The sequence below is a fragment of the Sesamum indicum genome, linkage group LG5 (assembly GCF_000512975.1).
Source record: "Sesamum indicum cultivar Zhongzhi No. 13 linkage group LG5, S_indicum_v1.0, whole genome shotgun sequence".
Lineage (NCBI taxonomy): Eukaryota > Viridiplantae > Streptophyta > Magnoliopsida > Lamiales > Pedaliaceae > Sesamum > Sesamum indicum.
This window is the reverse complement of record NC_026149.1, coordinates 343,321-366,452: the sequence shown is the minus strand read 5'-3', so window position 1 is coordinate 366,452 and position 23,132 is coordinate 343,321. Positions and strand designations below refer to the sequence as shown.

General features: G+C 36.9%; 3 protein-coding genes across 6 annotated transcripts; 2 read left to right on the top strand and 1 right to left on the bottom strand.

Moving 5' to 3' along the window:
- LOC105161380 (synaptotagmin-3) lies at positions 922-5,303 on the bottom strand. 2 transcript variants are annotated; one of them, XM_011079041.2, is made up of 12 exons: positions 4,866-5,301; positions 4,337-4,435; positions 4,202-4,252; positions 3,983-4,106; positions 3,720-3,838; positions 3,149-3,250; positions 2,984-3,058; positions 2,500-2,576; positions 2,123-2,372; positions 1,611-1,979; positions 1,396-1,527; positions 922-1,319 (listed from the first exon to the last, which is right to left on the bottom strand). In XM_011079041.2, the coding sequence occupies exons 1-12, from the start codon at positions 4,977-4,979 to the stop codon at positions 1,191-1,193; spliced, it is 1,641 nt and encodes a 546-aa protein (XP_011077343.1). In that variant the 5' UTR covers positions 4,980-5,301; the 3' UTR covers positions 922-1,190. The 2 variants fall into 2 exon arrangements, with proteins under 2 accessions (XP_011077343.1, XP_011077342.1); XM_011079040.2 differs by having other exon boundaries at positions 2,984-3,250; positions 4,866-5,303.
- On the top strand, positions 7,970-16,399 carry LOC105161379 (ethylene-insensitive protein 2). Of its 3 annotated transcripts, XM_011079039.2 has the most exons (9): positions 7,970-8,199; positions 10,161-10,584; positions 10,663-10,972; positions 11,524-11,610; positions 11,703-11,813; positions 11,898-12,110; positions 12,530-12,715; positions 12,821-15,436; positions 15,831-16,399. In XM_011079039.2, exons 3-9 carry the CDS (start codon positions 10,724-10,726, stop codon positions 16,191-16,193), a joined length of 3,825 nt encoding a protein of 1,274 aa, XP_011077341.1. In that variant the 5' UTR covers positions 7,970-8,199; positions 10,161-10,584; positions 10,663-10,723; the 3' UTR covers positions 16,194-16,399. The 3 variants fall into 3 exon arrangements, with proteins under 3 accessions (XP_011077341.1, XP_011077340.1, XP_020549610.1); XM_011079038.2 differs by having other exon boundaries at positions 7,971-8,199; positions 10,161-10,972; XM_020693951.1 differs by lacking the exon at positions 7,970-8,199 and adding an exon at positions 8,250-8,804 and having other exon boundaries at positions 10,161-10,972.
- Positions 19,560-22,739, top strand: LOC105161378 (phenylalanine ammonia-lyase). The gene is made up of 2 exons (XM_011079036.2): positions 19,560-20,051; positions 20,810-22,739. The coding sequence occupies exons 1-2, from the start codon at positions 19,663-19,665 to the stop codon at positions 22,557-22,559; spliced, it is 2,139 nt and encodes a 712-aa protein (XP_011077338.1). The 5' UTR covers positions 19,560-19,662; the 3' UTR covers positions 22,560-22,739.

Genomic DNA, 23,132 nt, shown 5'->3' with positions numbered 1-23,132 from the left:
CGGACACAGATACTTGAGCCCTATGGATAAGGCATTAAGGGCATGTTTGGTGTCCCCAATTGAAAATAATATAATAGTATATATATTTTACCATTTTATTGGATAAAATAAAAAGTTTAAGTTTTACAAAATAAAAAGAAATAAATTCGGTACCGTATAATCATACGATAATAAAATATCTCAAAAATGATATTCAACTAATGTTTGTTTAATCCTGAAAAACAAGTCTTACCAACTTCTCATTTAATAAAATTCTTAGTCACGTTAATTTGATTTGATCGAATTAATTATATAATATGTCGTGATCAATTCAAAATTAATTAGATTTGATCTGAATTAAAGTGTGCTTGACGACTATATTTAATAAAAATAACTGCGACTTGTTAAATTGATAAAATTAGACGTTTATATCCATTTTGTGACAGAATTAAAATAAAAATACCTCTTGATTTAACCTCTCCAAAAAATTCCTTATTTTGGAAAGGACCAACCAGACGTGGATGAAAAAATCTTACAACATAGCTGGACTGCTAGCCACTAGGTGGTCTTAGCAACAACAAGGACAAAGTAAATACCAGCCATACACAAAAATATGGGTAAACTGAGGATTTCATTTCATGCTTCAACACTGTATGAATGTTAGACCATAAAATAAAGGAATAAATTACGACGAACTATCTTTTAATTTTTCATAATTAAAAATATTTTTTTATTATTTAAAAAATTATAGATATCTATTTAAAATTAATAGTTGTCTAAAAAATACTTCTTGGGGCAGCCCATTATAAGAGTATATTTGTTAGACGATTGTTAATTTTAAGGGATATTTGTAATATTTTAAACATAAAGAAGATATTGTAATTATGACAAATCTTATGAGAGCTTGTTGTAATTTATTCCCAAAATAAAATAAGATAGTTGTTGGGATAAAAATAAAAAAATATATTTAATATATTTGTACCTCAATCATGCTTAGTTGTTTTTACAAGTATAGTAAAAGCTAAACCGCAAGAACAGACTCTCCCTTTCATGGAGTGTTTTTGTATTCTGTTAACTGCAATAAAAGAAATTTTTACATCTCTGTTGCTACTGCTACAGTTGATTTGCCTTTGTGTGTGCTTTTCGAACACAAATGTAATAAAAAGAAACATGGAATTCTGATGCCATAACTCAACAGACAGCAGTGAGAGTCATATCACCTTCCACCTTATAACCAAGTGTATACTTCCATCTCTGGAGTTGATAAGACTGTACTTCTCATTGATATGCCCATTGTAGACTACATCAGCCAGATTAATATCTACATACCCCAGCGACTCCTAAGTCGAAAACAAGAATTAAGTAATATCAGTTTCGAAGTTTGAGAATGATAAGAATGTAATAATCTTTTTGTACCTTGGTCATAAATCCCAAGCGTCGTCTCCTCTTAGCAATCACTTCGATGTGTATTTTGTCCTTAACGGGAGCTTCGTCTAATAAGAACTGAAATTCTTCGTTCCAAACCGGGTTCCGAGTATTCTTGATAGACTGTGAGAGTATATTGTAGAGAACACAATTACGTTTCAACTAAATGATGGCCGAGTAATGAAAGTGGGATTAGTGCAATCTACCTTAGTTTTTCTCTTGTCTCCTCTGAAGAGGATTGTGGCATAAGGACTAACGTGGTTCTTCTTCCCTTCAACGTCCTTTGCTTCTATGACGGCAACCAGAAGCAAACCTGATCCACTTAATGAGATGTTTCCATGAAAATTGTTACAACTTCCATTCCCTGCAACATCTATTCTTCCACTGTATTTTAGGCTGTCTTCCAGGAAAGGAACAAAGGTCATTTCCACTAGGATACTGCCTCGTGGCTTCTTGTTATGAGGGTCGTCCGGATGCATGCTGTGTAGCAGATCAAGGGTGAATTCTTGCTTCTTGTACGGGATGAGCTCATTCAGAGGAACCACTTGCATCCCAAGATAATCATGAGCACCGACCTGCCATTCAAACAAGAAAAGCAATACCACGTTTAGTCGAAATCCCACTTAATGAACAAAGGTTTCATCGTGTTCTACTGTAACATATGATAAAAGGAAAATTCCTGGCCGGATTTACTAATAAAATTTTACTAGTAGTAAACCTTTTCCCAGTCATACAGTTGCAATTGGAGAACTTGAGACTCTGGATCCTTCACGATCAGCTTGAAGTCCTCGCACCATACAGGGTTCAAACTGTTCATTACGACTGAAGTCTTCTTTGCTGGAAGCCTTTCCCCAGTAAGGCTGAGTTTGACGTAGGGGTCAGATGCACCCAGGAAATCCATTTTCAAGAGTTTGTGTGCTCTTACAACCTTAACGTTCAATATTCCGACAGGCTTCTTTGCTGCTCCTCTGCAGAAGTAAAATGTTAGAGAAGTTCTATTGGTCTTCTTTGCTTAGAAACATACATGTAATTCTCCTTTTCACCTCTAAAAGAAAACAAATTATTTTCAATAGCTCCCATCACTGTTGAACTTACATTGAACTATCAAGGATATCTAGGTCATACGTTTGGGGCCAGAGATAAAGCTTGGCAACTTGTTTTGCAATAACTTCCTGCAGGAAACCAACGTCCAGGCATCATGATAAATGCAGCACAAGTTTTTAGTTCTTTCTTTTGTTCGGACATTAAAGAACCTCAAATTTGTTATTTCCTGACTATCTAAGTCGAGCATATGCGTTTCACAGATACAACTGTCTGAACACTCAAACATGGTCCTGGTGAACTTGAAGGAAGCAGAGAAAAAGCTACAGAATCAAACATCGGGTTAACTAGGTTGACTTAACATGGGTAGAAAAGCAAAATAATTCATAGACTTAAAATACTTTTTCGTTAATCTTATAGACCTTCTCCACGTGCTGCGACGTGGATACTGAGAACTTTTTGGATCTAACATGCATTATCAATGCAGATTTACAATTAAGTTCTCATGCACATTCAGAAACACACTGCGAAAAGGCACCTGGACAAGCTGGTAGAGGCCAGGTATCGACATAATATCTCCTCCCATGACTCTTAGTCCAAAGTCTATCTTTGGCTGCAATCTTGCAAAGAGTATATCAAGTGTGTACAATAGTTCTTCCGAAGAAATCAGAAACCTGGAAGCGGAAATATTTGAATTGTTTACCTTCTCCATCAATGAAACAGCAACGCTTGAGAAACATGGGAATGTTGGTACGAAAGGTCTTAAAACCATCCTGACTGCTGCTGATGCTTGAATGTCCACCATCTGGCCTTAAACAAAATTATATGATCTCAGAATCAGTGTAATAATCAGTATGCATTGAAAAATTAAACCGAGCAAGAAAAATTATGATCTTGCACCTGCAATCTACAAAATGTTCTTTTGTTTTTTTTTTAAACTTGTTAATGCAAAATCCTCGGGAAGTTAAGACTAATATATGAATCTTGATATGGCTGGAAGAGAGCATGATTCACAGTATTTGTTTAAGGCCGATGATGTGCCATTCCTTTTAACCTCAGCAATTTCTTAAGTGTTTATTTCTCTAAATTAAGCCTTAGAATTGTGATTAGAGACCATGGATAAACCAATACCGACATTCTTTCTTTGACAACAGAACTTCCAACAGTTCTCTCGCAACGTCAAGGAATGTGACTAATTGCAAGAAATTTGAAATTCTACTCTCAGAACTCTTCCATTATGGTCAAAAGCGCAGAGGTAGAGAAGTTCTCCTAACCTGGACCGTCAGTTGCAGACACAACAGTTTGATTGCCAAACAAATGTCAGCATTTCCAGCCCATCTCAGTGAAAGATCAAGAACTAGTTCATTCTCTTTAGAATCTTGGGTCTTCAGGCCTGGAAAAAGGTGAGATTGCAGAACCATATTACACTATATAATGGACAAAACTGGATTTCTTATGATTATATGCGACTAACGGTCACCAGCAGAACAAATCAATATTGATCTTCAGATTTTTCAGCCACTCGATTCTTGCTTACCATGAATTGTGGGAGGTAAGTCTCCAAGAGTAAGGCGCTGAAAACAAATAGATTTTATCTGATATTTGCCAACATACTCAGCAAAGAGATCGTCCATTGTGGTTTTTATAATCCCACATGCAGCCTGCAGAAGACGGACGAAATTAGGAAGGGGAAATGAAGCAAACTATACAGCTTATGCCCGGAGGCCTCAACAGAGAATCTTCAATGTAACATCACCTTATCAAAGTACGGCCACATATCAATGATAAACTTGTTTAACCAATCAACCTGCAACATTTAAAGTACCACTCATTTCAAAAATCCTAAACCTTCACCATGAAACTTGTAATAAAACCATTTGAAATCGCTCACTCTCTCGTAATCTGGATTCATCACCCACAATGGAAGTTCAGGGACGATATCTATCATAGAGTTTGAGTCAATACTATTGAGTGACCTCGTAACACCTTCCTGAAAGTTTAACCACAAGAGAATTAGTATACTCTCTATCTGTAAATACGCAAAATTTCCAGTCGGATATCAGTATACTGGAGTTTTCCATCTTGAGCTCACATTGAAAAGCTGACAGGGAAACTAGTAATTAGACCAGGACATGTTTCAAAAGACTGAAACTTGGACAGTAAACCTCGGAAAGCTTCATACTTGCTCTGAGTATGAATCATGCAAGAGATACAGAAAATTCAACACGAATACAAGAAAACAGACAAGATCTATACGTAGTACACTTCTCATCTAACCAGAGATATTGTTCTACATTCATTACATGGAGAAATAAACGTTGATTCTACAGAGGATGTCTTTTATGTAAATAGCCGCATGTAGATTGAACACACACTGAGAGAGGCAGACAAATGTTAATTGAAACAGTATGAACTCTGACCTTCTTAACATTTCTGGGTCGAAAGTATATGAACATGAAGAATCCCAGAAAAAGACCAATCGGTATTCCGATTCCAAATCCAACCATTCCCAACAAACTATCAAGAATCCCCATTTTGTGTGATGATCAAAAAACGATCAAACGAAACTCCTGTTTCATTGGTCGTGATCAAGAATCATGTCCCACGTTGTCGGGACAAGAGCAGAATTCTTGATCAGAACGGGAATGTGAAATCAAGAACTGGGATGCAAGGAAATGTATTATTGGGGTTATAGGTGTAATAAAAAAAGAAAGATTTCCCTGCTGTGTAGTGGCGATAGGATATATACTGTATTGATACTGTTCAATTTAACACTAGCAGAATTGAGGATTTGAAATCTGACAGAAACAGAGAGGGCGACAACACGTGGACATGAATGAAGCGTGGTCTGAATGGAACACGTTTTGTGCCCGCGTTGGTAGTTGTCTTGTGCTACAGAATATCTTACAATGTGGTTGGACTTGGTGAATTGCTTACAATACTATGAATATTTGTTTACTTGCGACTTGCAAGGATGGTGATCCAAGCCTGCAACTCTTTCCACTTTCTTAATTGTTAAATTTTCACTTTTTCTTTTCTCAAGCAAAATAATCATATTTCATCAAAATATTCAGTATCAATTAAATCAATAGTTTCATAAATCAGTAAGATACAAAATATTATATAAATAAACAAACATTCTCAAACTCAATTTCACTATAAGGACAATAACTTCGTTGGCTCGTTTTACTCGTATAATAAATTATTATTATTATTTAAAAAATTTAAGATCGTAAATTTTACTCTTCATTATTTCTTATAATGAATATGAGATGTGTAAGAATTTGATTGTGTAACTTGAACGTTTATGACAAATCCAAAATCACAAGAAAATGAAAGAATTAAGAATGTGGCTGAATATGAAGGTTGGAATTCAGACAAGTGGTTGGAAATGTTCCACCTTTGGATTTGTCAGTTTTCACTTAATTATTGGTGACACAAATATGAACACCATAGCCAATTCTTAGGGGATACTTCTCAATTTCTTGCAATAATAGTTTAGAATTACTTGTTTCTCAGTTTTCCACAATCTTTCTTTAATTATTTTTAACAATTATAGTAGTCGTCATGCAAGATGCGTGCAATTCAAATAATACGGTTTTAAGTCTAAATTTTTCCTATTTTTTTTTCAATAAAAACAAGGACTAAACTAAATTTCTTGTAATTTAAGTAAATATAATAAAATTCTCCGGCGATGGTTTTGACTATATCTTAAATTTTATAATTAAAAATAAAATAATTTAAATTCTAAAAATGAAATATGTAACTTTTTAAATTTCACGATGAAAAAAAATAAAACAAAACTCGACCGTATGGAAATTGTTTTAAGAATATTGAATTCCATATTAATTGGACTCAAAATTAAAAACTCACTCAAAATAAAGATGGGCCGATGTGTGATCCAGTCCATTTGTGATAAATAAGGTAAGCCCAGCCCAGTTCTAAGAACCATGAAATCGCTTAGATACAATGAACCGACAACCCTAAAACAATCAAAACACAAAATTATTATTAATAATAATTAAAAAATTATATTTAAACACCCCAAAAATCACAATCTGATAAAGATAACCTAGATTCTTGGGAGTAATTATGCTTCATCCATATGGGAATTAGTCTTCTCTACCCCCATCATTAACCATTGAAAAAGATGGATTTAATTCCCTAATTCTCTACTTTCAAGCCTTTAAATCTTAATCTTATGTAATATATTTTTTTTGGTTAAAAAAATACAATGAAGATAATGTGGTTTAATGTAAGTTTAAGGAAGTATACCATGAATGTGTTCATTAAGTTGAATGAACTGTACATTTAATACATATATTGATTTGTGTAATCCCTATTTGTCGCTTTGATACCACCGATCATCAAAAATGGAAAATTTCTATTCAAATCATATTTACCTTCATTTAAACCAATTTATTTATAGATACATATAATACATATTTATACGTATAATTAAATTTTTAATATTTCAATACCTAAATCATAGACATATAAATTTGCAAACCCACCCCATTTCCATTCTTAATATAAATTGTTAATGAATATTGATTATTATTAATAATAATAAATAACCATCAAAGAAGTAGACAAAATTACATAGTTGGGGATGAGTTCAAAGTTCCGAGACATCAACTGTTTCCCCAAAGAGAAATGGGAATGCTTCAGATTTGCAATTAAGCTGCTCTCTTCCCAATTAATTAATTAATTCTATTTATTGAGGGGTTTCTCGAATATCTATAATTTACACAATAATAAAATCACCAGTTTATATGCATTTTGTGTACATCTATGTTTCCTAATTTAATTCAGGGATAGCTATATCTACATATCGAATTTATTATTTATCTATATAAACTATTCATATTTTTTTTTTTATAATTATGAAAATTATCCATTACATTTAAAAAAATATTTCATCATTCATTCGCCTTTCAGGGCCTATTCAAAAGAGAATTCAGTACTTCTTGTTCTTGAACATCTGAGCTGGTAGTTCGATGTTCAGAAATTCTTGTTTGGACGACTCATAACATTCATACATAATATTTTTATCTAAGCTTTCAATTATATGTCTTTCAATAATAATATACCGTTTCATGGAGTTAAGGTCCAAAATATGGAAGAAAGAAGTGTCTCATCCGCTCTACCACTCAATCAGTTAGCTTATTCTTATACTCCTTTCATGCTCATGCCACATTGAAGTACTGCAGAAGAAAAAACACCAAAATTTATCGAGTAGTTAACATGTTGGTTAACTGAGTAGTTTGTGTAATAGTGTTGATACTTTTTGAGGTGTATGTATAATTTTTTAAAAAAAATATAAATAATTTATATAAAGAAGGTCATGTATTAGGGATATGAACGTAATAAGGAAAAAATGAAATGAAAGTGGACTAATTAAATAAAAAAGGAAAAAGAAAAAGGGAAAATGCTTTTTAGTTGAGGGTCCCCATTTTCCCTTTGGGGAAAGATATTTCTCACACACACACATACACGCACTATTATAATCAATCAATTAATAAATATATAAAAATATTTTCTGCCCTCTCTCTCTCTCTCTCTCTCTCTCTCTCTTTCTACAGTGAACCAGCTCACATTCTTCCCAATCTCTCCATCTGTATCTCTATCCGTATCTGCATCTGTCTATGGTTTCCTTCTCTAGTTGAGTTAGTATATGCTAACGTCTGGCTTTCTTCGAGGGCTCTGATCTGAACTCCGAGCACGCACGACCGCAGAGAAACGCGAAAAAAGGTGAAAATATATGTAGAGATTGGGTTAGTGAAGTGGAGAGATAAATGAACTTTAATGGTTTATGCGTACTCGTCAAATCTTTCCGTTACGTACATGTTGGGTTGTGTATAATGTGTGTGTGTGTGTGTGTACGGTTTTGGGTTTGTGTGTGTGCGGGTATACAGCTTTGTTTCCTCTACAGGGTCGGAGTGGTCATTGTTATCAGTTTCGGATCGTTTTCAGGCTACTGAATTATAACAACTTTGTGATTCATATGAGTCTTTCTGAGGTTCACCCCAATGGTGGGTTTTTAGTCGTTGTTCGAGGGTTTTGAGATCAAAGGGTTTTTGTTTGAGGAATTAGGGCTTTTGGGGTCTCCTATGTTGCTCCGTCGATTTTCCGGTCTGATTGGTGTTGCTGCGAAGATCCATTTGATGTCAAGTATAGTATTGCTTGCTATTTGGTGAATCGTCAGTTTATTCCACAATTTGTCATTGATTAAGTTGTTGATTTCCATTTGAGGATTTCTGTTTTCTTTAGCCACCGGATTCCGGAACATATGGCCGTTGTCGCGTCAAGAGGCCATTTTGTTGTTGCTGCTTAAACATGCAGACACATAATTGATAGTTGAGTTCCTGATTATTGAACTCGTTTGCAGTTTGTTACTGTTGCTCCTATTATAACCAAGATTGTTGAGATAATTAACTTGTTTAATTAGCTGTTTCCTGACATATATTTTAGGTGTGTATTTCTATTTGTGAGGTGACCTTTGCATGTTTGGTACATGAACTGATAATTTTAGGAAAAATCTGTCAAGATAGATTCTACCTGGAGGATGATCTTTGCCATTCCTTCTTGTGGCTGTGATGGCTTCCGAAATGGAATAATCTTTTTCTTTCCTCTGTTTGGTTTGCTTAATTACACAGTTGAACTGAAATAAGTATTAGCTTAGCACAACTATCTACCTTGTTTTATAATACAAAATGCATTTTAAACATTAAAAAAATTGATAAATAATAAGTGATAGCATTAATATGACTACAATTACATAAATATTCATTTATATAAAATTTTAAATGTATAATAGAATATTAAGATATTTAATACATATTACATATTTTGCATGTGTATACACTATAGATATGAATATGCATATATTGTGTGTATATATATATAGCTAAACATATTTATTGATTATGCACACGTACTTTAGGTATAATATATTGTATATTATTTATAAAAGTCTGCTATAAGATATCTATGTAGTAAGAACATATAGAAAATATTAATAAGTATACATATACAATTCTATATAACTTCGTATATATATATATCTCAAAGTTTATTGATAATATCTGCTTAGGAGAATATAAGTTTTACACACACATGTACATGCTGTGATTTAGTTAATGTTATCATAATTAAAGATTTGAGTGAAAGTTAGAGGTAGCGAGGGGACCTTCTTTTAGCCATGATTACAAATGATTTCGACTTAATGGGGATTACTCTCCCATGGTTATTGAGGAATGAGTTTCCCCCCTTTTAGCTAGAATGTCTCATCCTTGTACTCCTTTATCACACTTGTCTTGTATTGTTCCTACCAAAGAAGAAGTGGCATTAAATTATTAAATAAGTGGGGAAGTCTTTCACTAAAATCTCTATACCCTCATATGAAACGTGTCATTAGTATTCTGTGGTTGGAGCTGAAATTCTTAAACCATCTTTTTGAAGGAAAGAAATTAATTCTTGACCCATTAAATGATATCTTGAAGCTCCTGCACAATTGGAAAAATATGAAGTGTTTGGAATCACTGTCGTTTCCAGTTGACATTTATCTTAAATATGACTATTGAATTTTGAACAGTGTGGAGACTGTTAATACTGTTGTTTTTTGTTGTATATAGTCTGTAGCACTTGGACGTGTTAAGAAACTCCAAGTTGTAAAATTGATTTGATCCTGAGATATTACATTTATTTTGCAGCTATTTCATCGTATCAGGATTTGTAGAGTGTAGCTCCATAAAGCAGTATTTTCATCAGTGCCTGCCTTCTTGGAACACATTTTTTGCTTTGTGGTCAACCGCTTTTGGGTGTTCTTGTACAACTGGGAGCAGAAGCTCAACTCAGTCATTAGAGGTTCTCATAGTCAGGCGATGACAAAGATTCAGTAAAGATCTACCATATTCTGCCAGGAAATGAAATTAATTACCTATTGGTGTGAAGGTAGTTTTGCTTGTGAGTAGTGTCAAGGTCTTTGTCAAGGATTGTCATGTGACCATACAAGTGAAGCTGGAACTTGGAATAATGACCATATACTAAGTTGTGGACTGCCTTTGTAAGATGTTAAAAGATATTATCTAGTCTCAGATGAATACTGAGCGGAGTTTCTGATTGAATCTGCAGCAGGTCAGGTTTATGGTGGAAGCATTTATTCTATGTTAGGCGGTATGCAGTTACGCTTAGTAATTTCTGCACACTTTACAGCTCCTTCAAAGTGGCGAGTCTGAAAGGATAATGATACTTTACTTTTGAACATTGGGAGCAAATGGAGTCGAAGACTGTGACAACTGATTATCAGCCAAGCACTAGGGGTCGGATGCTTGCTGCTGCTGGACCGGTGCTGTGGGTTGCTGTCAGCTATGTAGACCCTGGAAAGTGGGCTGCAGCTGTGGATGGGGGAGCTCGGTTTGGCTTTGATTTGGCATTGCTTGTGCTTATTATAAATTGTGCTGCTATATTATGTCACTACCTATCTGCCCGCATAGCCATTGCCACTGGCAAAGATCTTGCGCAGGTGGTTATTTTCCATTAGCATTTTATTTTTCTTGAGGTGCATTAAATTTTCCTAGACTTCACAGCTTCAACTTCCTTGAATTAAAATTTGAACTGTTGGGAGATGAATTGAGGATTCCATCAGCTCATGCTTATGCATTTGCTTTGAATATCGAAGACGAGCTATTTACTTCACAGGCTAACTTAAGGATATATGCATCAATTCGCAGCTTAAGGAATTCAAAGTTGGCTTCAACATGAAAAACTGTAGTGATTAGAAGTGACATTTTAATGGTTTAAAAGTTAAAACAGGGCCCCTCTCTTAGCTGGTAATGTTCTAAGTTCTAACTAGTTTGAGTGCAACTTATCTGCCAACTAATCTTTATGTTTTCCCTCTTATAAGTATCACTGACTGATGGGAGAATTAGTTTAACTCCTCTTCTGCCCATGCTTTCTCCAATTCATCATATATTTCTATATTGTATCAAAGTTTTATGCAGTACTCTGTTTCAGTACTCTTCTTTTATATAATTTATGAAGATATATGAACTCATTTTCCTAGTGATGTTGTAGATTTGCAGCGAGGAATATGATGATATAATATGTGTGCTTTTAGGAATTGAGGCAGAGGTCTCTATGATTGCTTTGGATCTGACGATGGTATTTTTACCTTTCAGATATTATTTCTAGTTAATTGTTTTTTCCTGGTTATAGTCTGTTTTACTAATTGCAGATATGAATGTTTCTTGTAGGTTCTGGGAACTGCTTATGGCCTTAATGTTATTGTCGGAATTGACCTATTTAATTGTGTTTTCTTGACTGGCTTTGATGCTGTAGTATTTCCAATTCTTGCCAGCTTCCTTGTAAGTTTTTCTACTCCGTGTGGTTAAAATTTCTTGGTTCTCAGATTGGTGCAAACTGCAAACCGGTGCAACTACTGTTTCCAGGGAAACCCAAAGGCAAAGTTCTTGTCCATATGCTTGGCAAGCTTTATATTAGTATCTTATTTTTGTGGAGTTCTGCTAAGTCAACCTGAGAGCTCTGTGACCATGGGTGGGATGCTTAATAAGCTGAGCGGAGAAAATGCATATGCACTGATGAGTCTCCTTGGGGCAAATATTATGCCTCACAATTTTTACCTCCATTCCTCTATTGTACAGGTTTAAACTCTCTCACTCCCCCCCACCCCACCCACCCACCCACACACACACACTGGATCATCCTCCCTCTTTTATTTTTTGTTGACTTGTTCATTCTCGAGCACTTTTGCCTTGATGACTGTAGGCATCAATGTTCCGGCAATTGGAAGTTAAAACATGCTTAGGTCATTAGCAGTTTTTACTGTGTTTCTCAATCTGTTGCATCTTTTATAATTTGGTCGCTTCGAATATGTTTATGGTGTTTGAGCAATTTTCTCCTTTGACGATTAACTTCACATGAGGCATGCCCACTCAAAAGATCAATTTTCGAATGTGCATGTGTGTTATTCTTCTTTATTTTCCTTACATAGTATCTTAATAAATTTTCTGAAAATGGGTTTGTGATGCTTTGCTGATCGGTCTTTACAATGCTTTTGCAGCAAGATCAGGTGCAAACAAATGTTTCTAAAGTGGCGTTGTGTCACGATCATTTTTTTGCCACTTTGTGCATCTTCAGTGGAATTTTTCTGGTCAACTGTATGCTGATGAACCTAGCAGCTAATGTGTTCTATAGTAGTGGACTTGTTTCGCTCACTTTACAGGATGCACTGTCATTGTTAGAACAGGTTGGTTTTAGATATGCAAAGTAGTGATTTATCTATCTTGTAAAATGGGACTTTTCAATATTCTGGTATCTTCTAATTTATTATGAGCTCTGAATGATGATGCAGGTATTTAGGAGCTCAATAGCTTCAATTTCATTGTTAGTTGTTATGTTTTTCTCCAGCCAATTAATAGCACTAACATGGAGTCTTGGAAGACAAGTGGTTGCCCAAGATTTGTTCAGATTGGAGATTCCTGGATGGCTTCATCGTGCTACGATCAGAATAATTGCCATCATTCCAGCCCTCTATTGCGTCTGGAATTCCGGAGCTGAAGGTATATTTCAACTCCTGGTCTTTACGCAGGTCGTGATTGCCCTTCTGCTTCCATCTTCTGTGATTCCCCTATTTCGAGTCGCTTCGTCCAGATCAATCATGGGCCCCTACAAAGTTTCTCGTCTGGTGGAATTCTCAGCTTTAGTCTCCTTTGTGGGGATGCTAGGACTAAAAATTGTCTTTGTCATAGAAATGATATTCGGCAGTAGCGAGTGGGTTAGTAGTTTAAAATGGAATATTGGGAGTGCTGTGCCTATTCCATATCTTACTCTTCTGATGGCCGCTCTAGCATCCCTCTGTTTGATGCTTTTGCTGGCAACCACTCCACTGAAGTCCGCGAGCCCTGGAACAAATAATCGGGCAATGAAGTGGGAAGAAAAATCCGAGATGCCTGAGTCAGCTATAGAGAGGGTCGGAACCGAAGTCACTGAAGTCCCATATCGATCTGAAAAGGCTATGGAGCAGCAGGAACCTGAATTATCATTGAAGAAATCCATTAGAAACTGTCAGACCATATCAATTCTGAGTCCTGATCTGAGTTCGCCTGAAACGCTTGCGGATTCTGAGAGCAATCTTTGTTTGACTATGATTCAGGAGAATAAATCTGAGATCACATTTTTGAAGCCTGCCATAGGCAATCCTGAGGCAACTGGAACCCTCTCAGAAGGAGCATTGGCTGGGGTGAACGAGGTTGTTAAAAGTGAATTACTGGATGCCAGCACCTTGAGCGATGGGGGAAAAGACATGGTTGAAAAGACATTGGAAATAGAGGGACATGTGAGGAATGAGAGGGACGGTGACTCACGTGCTTGGGAGGCTGAAGAGTTGACTAAAGATGTTTCTGAGAGCAACCAGTCTTTGACATCGGAGGGTTCTGAATCATTTAGAAGTCTTAACTGTAAAATTGACAGTGTGGGAAGTGGTGGAGGAAGTCTCTCAAGATTAGCAGGATTAGGCCGTGCTGCAAGGCGTCAGTTAACTGCAATCCTTGATGAGTTCTGGGGGCAGTTGTTTGATTTCCATGGGCAAGCAACACAGGAAGCAAAGGCCAAGAAACTGGATGTTCTGCTGGGGGTTGATTCCAAGGTAGATTCTAAATCTTCTTTTCAATCTGTTAAATTGGAGGGTGCCAGTAAGCAGTCTACTGGATATATCCCTTCTACTGGTGGAAGAGGATCTGATTCTTCTAGAGTTTCAAGTTTTTGCAATCCCTTGAAGCAGCATTATGGACAGAGCAATATTGGATTACCTCTTGGGATGCAGCAAAGATCATCAATTTCCTCTAACCACATGCAACTATTAGATGCATATGTGCGAAGTTCCGGCCACAATATGCTCGAGTCCGGTGAGAGGCGCTATTATAGTGTACATGTTCCATCAACTTCTGATGGTTATGATCAGCAACCAGCAACCATTCATGGTTATGATTTGAAATCATATCTGGGTCGAATGGTTAAAGAAGAAGGTTCCGAATGTCGGAAAGATCAACTGGATTCACTAATGCAAAACTCCACACCCTCAATCAAATCAGAATCTGTGTACTCATATGGTAGGCCGTTGGGGCAGAAGCCACATAGTGGATCACGGACTCTCACTCCTCCTGGTTTTCACAATGTTCCTGTTTCCCGAAACAGTTCATTGAAATCTGAAAGACCCTTCCAGAATCTTTACACTCCTGAACCTGTGGGTCTCCCTAATACCTCGCCCAATGAGAGGAAATTTTATAGCTTGCCAGACATATCAGGACTTTATATCCCCCAACGAGACTCCTCTTTGTCTGGAAACAGCTCTCAGCGTGATAAACCTATGATTTATGGTCAGTCCATTAATCACCCAGCTCGCAAGCAACCATGTCTGAGTGCTGCGACATTATCTGGTACTGCTTTGGGATTTAATGGACCCCCTTCTTCAGAGTTTCATAGAGATGCTTTTTCTTTGCATTTCAATTCTAGCTCAGCTGGTTCACTGTGGTCTAAGCAGCCGTATGAACAGTTTGGTGTGGCTGATAAATCTCCTTCAGTCCAGGAAGCTGCGTCAGTCGTGGATATAGAAGCAAAACTTCTCCAGTCTTTCAGAAGTTGTATCATAAAACTTCTGAAGCTGGAAGGATCTGATTGGTTGTTCGGACAAAATGATGGGGCTGATGAAGACATTATAGATCGCGTAGCTGCAAGGGAGAAAATCTTGTATGAAGTTGAAACTAGGGCTCTAGACAGAAAGATGCAAATGGACGAGGCAGACCAATCAAACTTTATGCCAGTTCCTAATTGTGGTGAGGGATGTGTTTGGAGAGTAGATCTTATTATAAGCTTTGGAGTTTGGTGCATCCACAGGATTCTTGATCTTTCGCTCATGGAAAGTAGGCCGGAGCTGTGGGGGAAATATACCTATGTACTCAATCGTCTTCAGGTAAAGACCACTACTATTTCTGTTCTCTACCTTAGAACCTGCTTTTTCCTCATTTAGTCTTAAAAATATCTGTCATGGATTAGGGCATTAGTATCTTATTGCTTTACTTCGTTCTCTTCAGTACTGAATTCAAAGCAAGCAGATTCTGCTAATGTGAATTTATTAATGTTCTGTTGGCTACTTTCTTGCACTTTATGTTGTTGCTGCCTATGTTTATCCTTTTTCTGGGAATGGAACTTGAAAAAGAAATGGTGTCCTTTTGGATTACGATGAATCTCAAGAGTTAATTGTGCTTCTAGTTTATAGCTGTTTCCTGTCAAAGTTTTTTTGTCCTGCAGTTGGCTGTTCTCCTTGTGCGATCTGATCTCAGAAACATCTATTTTTATGACTGTAGGGGATTATTGATCCGGCCTTTTCGAAGACTCGTTCTCCAATGGCTCCTTGCTTCTGCCTTCAGCTTACTGTTGGAGAACAGCCAAAGCCGAGTCCACCCATTTCAAATGGGAGCTTACCTCCGCACTCAAAACCTGGCCGCGGAAAATTCACGACAGCAGCAATGCTGTTAGACATAATCAAAGATGTAGAAAGTGCTATATCCTGTCGTAAGGGTCGAACAGGCACTGCAGCCGGCGATGTAGCTTTTCCCAAAGGGAAGGAAAATTTGGCATCCGTACTCAAGCGATACAAACGTCGTTTGTCAAATAAGCCAGTTGGGTCTCAGGAAATCGGGCATGGGCTGCGCAAGATAGCAGTATGACCTCCTCAGGGATTGTAACTTTAATCCAGTTCCTAGAAGCTGTAGACAAATATGCTTATTCGGTTGCTAGGTTTTGGAGAAAAACCCATACTGAGCATGAGAACTGGGCTCAGCTGACATAAACTCGCCGGGCCTCCCATCTCTCTTCCTTCTTGTGTATTAAATCTCAGTTCCTGTTTTAGTTTCTCCATCTGCTTTGTGGTGTATTCATAGGAGGATAAAATGTGGTGGGTGTAGTGCATTAGCAAAAGGAAGGTGGGTATAAAGAAATGTGAAATATATTTAATTTACAGGTTCAACATTTCACTCATTGATAACTGATGTGTGTGTGTGTGTGTGTGTGTGTGTGTACAGAAGAAGGGTACGACAGGATGTGGGTGGGTGTAATTTTCAGGCGAAATTGCATCCCATGTGTTTGAATCTTTCACCACCAGCAGCTGTGAATGATTGAAAATAGTGATACTCTTGTTGTTTCAATGGGAATGAAAATACATCGCCTCATTCAGAAGCATGAATATGATAAGAGTTGAAAATGGCTTTATTGTTTGTTTTCACAAATCTTGTTCCTACCTAACAAATACATATTTAATAATATGATAATTGGTAGATAGAGATGATCTCACTATTTCCTGGCACAACCACCTAAATTAATGGGGTGGGGGGCAACCGGGCAAGTTAAGTTAGAGTTGTTAATCCCAATTAATATACACACAAGTCCACAAAGTCATTGGCTGCTTTCCCTATTTCTTCTTCTCCTTCTTAATTGTATAAATAATAAATAATCATGACTCATCACAGGCAGTTGTTCCTACTTTCCTGCTAATCCCATTTCTCATTTCTATGTTATTACCTATAATACCCTCTACCAACTCCCTCCTATTTCTCATTCCCATCTTCCTTTGGTAAAGCACTTTCCACCTACACTTCTTTCTTCATCATTTCTAGGAATAATTACGTATGCATTTTCTAACTTATCATCTGTTTACGGGTGATTTATGTAAATTATGTTGATATTTCTAATAGATGAATTATATAAAAAGACCATAGATTAAATAGTGCAAATATAATTGCCTTTAAATTTTATTCTTATAGAATTGCCGTTGCTCCTTTTCTTTTTTATTTTTGCAAAACATAAATCACATCAACCCACTATTCTAGTATTCAAGTTGGAGGAAATTTGATTATAGCATGAAATAAAATAAGTGATCCACTTAACATTGAAATTCTTTCTTATTCAAAAATACAACATGTCAATAAATTTGGTTTTGAAAAGGAGAGAGTGTATATAATTTCATTCCCCAACTCAACTCTAGAGTTGCCATCAACATTGGGATGGAACTAAAAGCGTGGTTGTTGAATTAACAAACAAAGGCACAAAGCACATGATTGGTGGAAGCCACACAATGCACACCACTCTTCACCACCAAACACAGCAGGAGAAAGCGCTCTTTGTCAAACCAACTTGTTTTTGTCCAAATATCAAAATACACACGCACATACACCTGCAATACACACGCACATACAAATATTCTCAATTGTTTTTTAAATGCATTTGGATGTATAATATAAGTTAATATTACATCAAAATGTATTTTTTTTAACTACTTGAATGAAACACCATTAATATTTTAGCTTCATGATTAAGATTGGAATTTCATAAACAAGTTCAAATTTCAATCTAATTTGCACCCAAGAGAGTGGAGGTTAGTGGGGGACATAATGGTCAAGTCAAGTTGCCCGAGTGCAGTCAAACCACACCATTTTCGTCATTTACTATATTTTATTATTAATAATAATTAATCATTGAATGCTATGAAATATTGGTGAAAATTGCTTTCATCCTGTCTCATTCACACAACTTCTAATTAATTATACATTAACCATTAATTATGTAATAAATACATCCCACTTATTACAGAGTGATTAATTAAATATGATGCACAATAACACTCCTTCAGCTTTATGGACCATATCACTAACTCTACTTCGTCTCAATTTTCTCTTCATCCATCATCTCTTTTTCAAAAATCAAGACAATCTGAATCAAGTTTTTCCGGCTCAACAATTTACAACACTCTATCTATTTTAAGCCCATCTACAATTTGAAAACTCAATTCAAAACATATTTAATTTTGCATTAATCAGATACAAACGGCACAAGTACTACATTAATTTCAAACGAAGAATTTGAATAGCATGTCAACCCCAAAACCTCATCAACTTACCTAAGTATTTTTTTTAAAATAAAATTATAAAATTAGAGTGAATAATATTTCGTAGTATCATAGTCGCAAGCAACCCATATGAGTATATAAATTTAATCCTAAGATGTTTAACGAGGAGCGCGACAAACTTGGGCGACGGCCGACTGTCAAAGCTTTAATTGTCAGCTACCACAGCTCTTTGATTGTAGCCACGAAACTCACCAAAAACCAGAGCCTATTTGTTTAATTCTTGTCCAATAATAAGATACATTACATTACATGACAACGACTCTCTTCTCCTACAAATAACTACCAACTACAACTCATCTTTTCTAACAACAACCAAAATCAAATTCAAATATATATGTATATATATATATTAAATTATTATCACGTTACTTGATATTCCATCTCTATTTAAATGACTTTACAAAATAAAATAATATTTTTTAAATTATAAAATAAGAATCAAAAGTTAGAAAATTAGACAACTGATATATTTTTCCTATTTTGCATATACAAAAAAAAAGATTAATAAGATTTTTCTGTTGAATGTATCGTTCAATAGATCATCTAACCAAAAATAATACATATATATTAATATAAAAAAAATATAATCTACGTTAAAAAATAATGATTAATGACACAACTGTACTAATTTCTTATGAAGCTAAAAGTACCATTCACCTGATAATATAATTGATTTATTATACTTTTCAAATATTACATTTATTGAGAATTTTTTTTTTATTTCTTTTTTTAATATAATGTATTTTTTTTAAAAATATAAAAAACTATTTACTATATATATATTGGGATCGATATGTCATAATTGATAATATATAATTAAATAAAGTCAATTAATTTATGTGGAAAAATATTTCAATCCAATCCCACTGCCACCAACCCCCCGCGAAAAAGCAAATATAAAAAATCCACGTCCGCGGATCCGTACCGTTGAAATAATCCCATGAATGGTCCAGATCAATCCTCAACCAACCCCCACTCTTGGGGAACTTAATGCCTGTTTCCATCCTCCACCCCTCTCTCCCCCTCTAACGCCAAATCCCACCTACCAAAACCTATACGTATATGTTTCTGTATCTATTACCATAACACAAAGCACAAACCTCCCTCTATTTAAAGCCACACACCTTACTTACCACATTTCAAGAACTCTCTCTCTCCCTCTCTCTTTCTCACACACACAGCACACACAAACATCTCTCTTCTTCCTAGTGTGTGATCTGTGTGTGGGTATTTCCATGGCTGCTGCGACGGAGAATGGCCATCACTCGAACGGGTTCTGCGTGCAGAAGCAGAAGGATCCGTTGAACTGGGGCGCGGCGGCGGAGGCCCTGAAAGGGAGCCACCTCGATGAGGTGAAGCGGATGGTGGAGGAGTTCAGGAAGCCGGTGGTGAAGCTGGGCGGAGAGACGCTGACTATATCCCAGGTGGCGGCGATCGCATCCAGGGATAATGCGGTGGCGGTGGAGCTGGCAGAGTCGGCGAGGGCCGGCGTGAAGGCCAGCAGCGACTGGGTTATGGAGAGCATGAATAAGGGGACGGATAGCTACGGCGTCACCACCGGTTTCGGGGCGACGTCGCATCGGAGGACCAAGCAGGGTGGCGCTCTGCAGAAGGAGCTCATTAGGTAATTTTCTAAAATTACTGCTGGTAATTTTGTTTTATATTATCTTATGTTTATATATTCTTTATTGTTTTAAAATCTTTGCAAAAGTAATATTCAAAGCGGGACCTATCTTTGGGGTTAGCAATTGCTGAATTTGTTGTTTTTAAGATAGAAAATTACCATATATAGTAATTTTTGGAAATGGTATCGAGGGATGGTGGTACTCAATATAAAAAAAAAAAAATTAATTCAAATTAAATTTGGTGGGAGTGTAGGAAAATTTGACAATTTTCTTTTTTAACTGTGTACTATGAATTTGGCTGTCAGATGTGATGGGTAATATAGTACTTTCCTATTTCGACTGTAACAAAAAATAAAATAAAAGGATTTTTGAGGGGCAGACGTTGACCGTTGGCTGAGTATATTTAGAAGTGGGGGATGGCTGGCCATGTTATTGTTGGACATTGGTATAATACAGTTATCTTAACTAAATGACCCAAAAGCTGTATTTATATATGGTTCCTCGGATCCTGCAATATCCCTTTTGTCTAAGTATTACAAGTAAACTATAAATCACATTAATTCCACTAAATCTTGATTTAATTATAAGTGTATTATTATATTTGTCAATTTATGATATATATGTTTGCTCTGTTTAGGGCTCCAGTTCTTGCCATGTTAATGCATTGCTTGATCTTGAAACATAAAAGTTGAAAACCTCAGATTTTGTAATATCTGTCTCAAAATTTCTGACTTGTCTCAAACTTCATTGACACCAGGTTCTTGAATGCTGGAATATTCGGACAAGGCACTGAGTCATGTCACACTCTGCCCCACTCGGCAACAAGAGCAGCAATGCTTGTCCGAATCAACACCCTTCTCCAGGGCTACTCAGGCATCAGGTTTGAAATCCTGGAAGCCATCACCAAGTTCCTCAACCACAATATCACTCCATGCTTGCCCCTTCGTGGCACGATCACAGCCTCTGGTGACCTCGTCCCCTTATCCTACATTGCTGGGCTGCTCACTGGCCGCCCCAATTCTAAGGCCGTTGGCCCCAATGGAGAAGCCCTCAATGCTGAGGAGGCCTTCAAGCTTGCTGGTGTTGTTGGAGGGTTCTTCGAGTTGCAGCCAAAAGAAGGGCTTGCACTGGTCAATGGCACGGCTGTTGGTTCTGGTTTGGCCTCGATTGCCCTGTACGAAGCCAACATTCTTGCTGTGTTATCCGAAGTTATGTCGGCTGTTTTTGCTGAAGTTATGAATGGAAAGCCTGAGTTCACCGATCATTTAACGCACAAGTTGAAGCACCATCCCGGTCAGATTGAGGCTGCTGCCATCATGGAACACATCCTTGATGGTAGCTCTTATGTTAAGGCTGCTGAGAAGATGCACGAAATGGATCCGTTGCAGAAGCCGAAGCAAGACAGATATGCTCTTAGAACGTCGCCCCAGTGGCTCGGGCCTCAAATTGAAGTCATTCGCACAGCGACTAAGATGATTGAGAGGGAGATCAACTCTGTCAATGATAACCCCTTGATTGATGTCTCAAGGAACAAGGCCTTGCACGGTGGGAATTTCCAGGGTACCCCAATTGGAGTGTCCATGGACAACGTTAGATTGGCCATTGCAGCGATCGGGAAGTTGATGTTTGCTCAATTTTCTGAACTGGTTAATGATTTCTACAACAACGGGTTGCCTTCTAATCTCTCCGGTGGGAGGAATCCCAGCTTGGATTACGGTTTCAAGGGAGCTGAAATTGCCATGGCTTCCTACTGTTCAGAGATCCAGTTCTTGGCAAATCCCGTAACAAATCACGTGCAGAGTGCTGAGCAACATAACCAAGATGTTAACTCTTTGGGCTTGATCTCTTCAAGGAAAACAGTTGAGGCTTTGGACATCTTGAAGCTCATGTCCTCCACATACCTAATTGCTCTGTGTCAAGCCATTGATTTGAGGCACTTGGAGGAGAATCTGAGGCTAGCTGTCAAGAACACCGTCAGCCAAGTTGCTAAGAGAACTCTAACAATGGGTGTCAATGGAGAGCTTCATCCATCAAGATTCTGCGAGAAGGATCTGCTCCGAGTGGTGGACCGTGAGTACGTCTTTGCATACGTCGATGACCCTTGCAGTGAAAACTACCCATTGATGCAGAAACTGAGGCAAGTGCTCGTGGAACACGCATTAAAAAATGGCGACAACGAGAAGAACTTGAGCACGTCTATCTTCCAGAAAATTGGTGCTTTTGAGGATGAACTTAAAGCCCTCTTGCCCAAAGAAGTCGAGAGTGCCAGAATTGCGTTGGAGAGTGGAAATCCAGCTATCGCTAACAGGATCAAGGAATGCAGATCATACCCCTTGTACAGATTCATTAGGGAGGAACTGGGAACCGGGTTCTTGACTGGAGAGAAGGTTACATCGCCGGGCGAGGAGGGTGACAAGGTGTTCACAGCATTGAGCAAGGGGCTGATTGTTGATCCATTGTTGAAATGCCTTGAGGGTTGGAGTGGTTCACCTCTTCCTATCTGCTAGTTAAGTTTGATTCTTGGAAAACATGATGCCTTTTGTTAGATTCTTGTTTCTGATTTTCAACTTGTGTCTATGTAACCTCTGTGTAAGGTGAATTACTATGTGTAAAAAGTTTCTTAAGACTTTCATGTTACCCTATAATTATCGAATGTTCAGACCTCAAATGCGTTGATTTTTGATGAATTATGGAGTGAAAAAAGCATCAATATCCACAAAAATATCTTAACCTTGAGCTGGAGATGTTCTTGTTAACGTTGTTTGGATTTGAGCAATGCATGGGCTAATTTCAATTTGCGCCAATTCAAATAATGATACTTCCAAATATCACAATATCATTTCCACTAATTAACTATACTTTCGAAAAAGTAGTTAAATTTTTTAGGGAAAAAAGTGGATAAGTGATTAATATATAAAATAATGTATAAGTATTTGATTAAAAAATTGATACATATTTGCAAGATCATTTAACTACTTTGGTGAGTAGGTAGAATTTAGGATATGATTGGTATGTGTGGATACGAAATCAACTTAGGAATGGAATAATGATAGAAAAAGAATTGCATTTGAATAAAATTT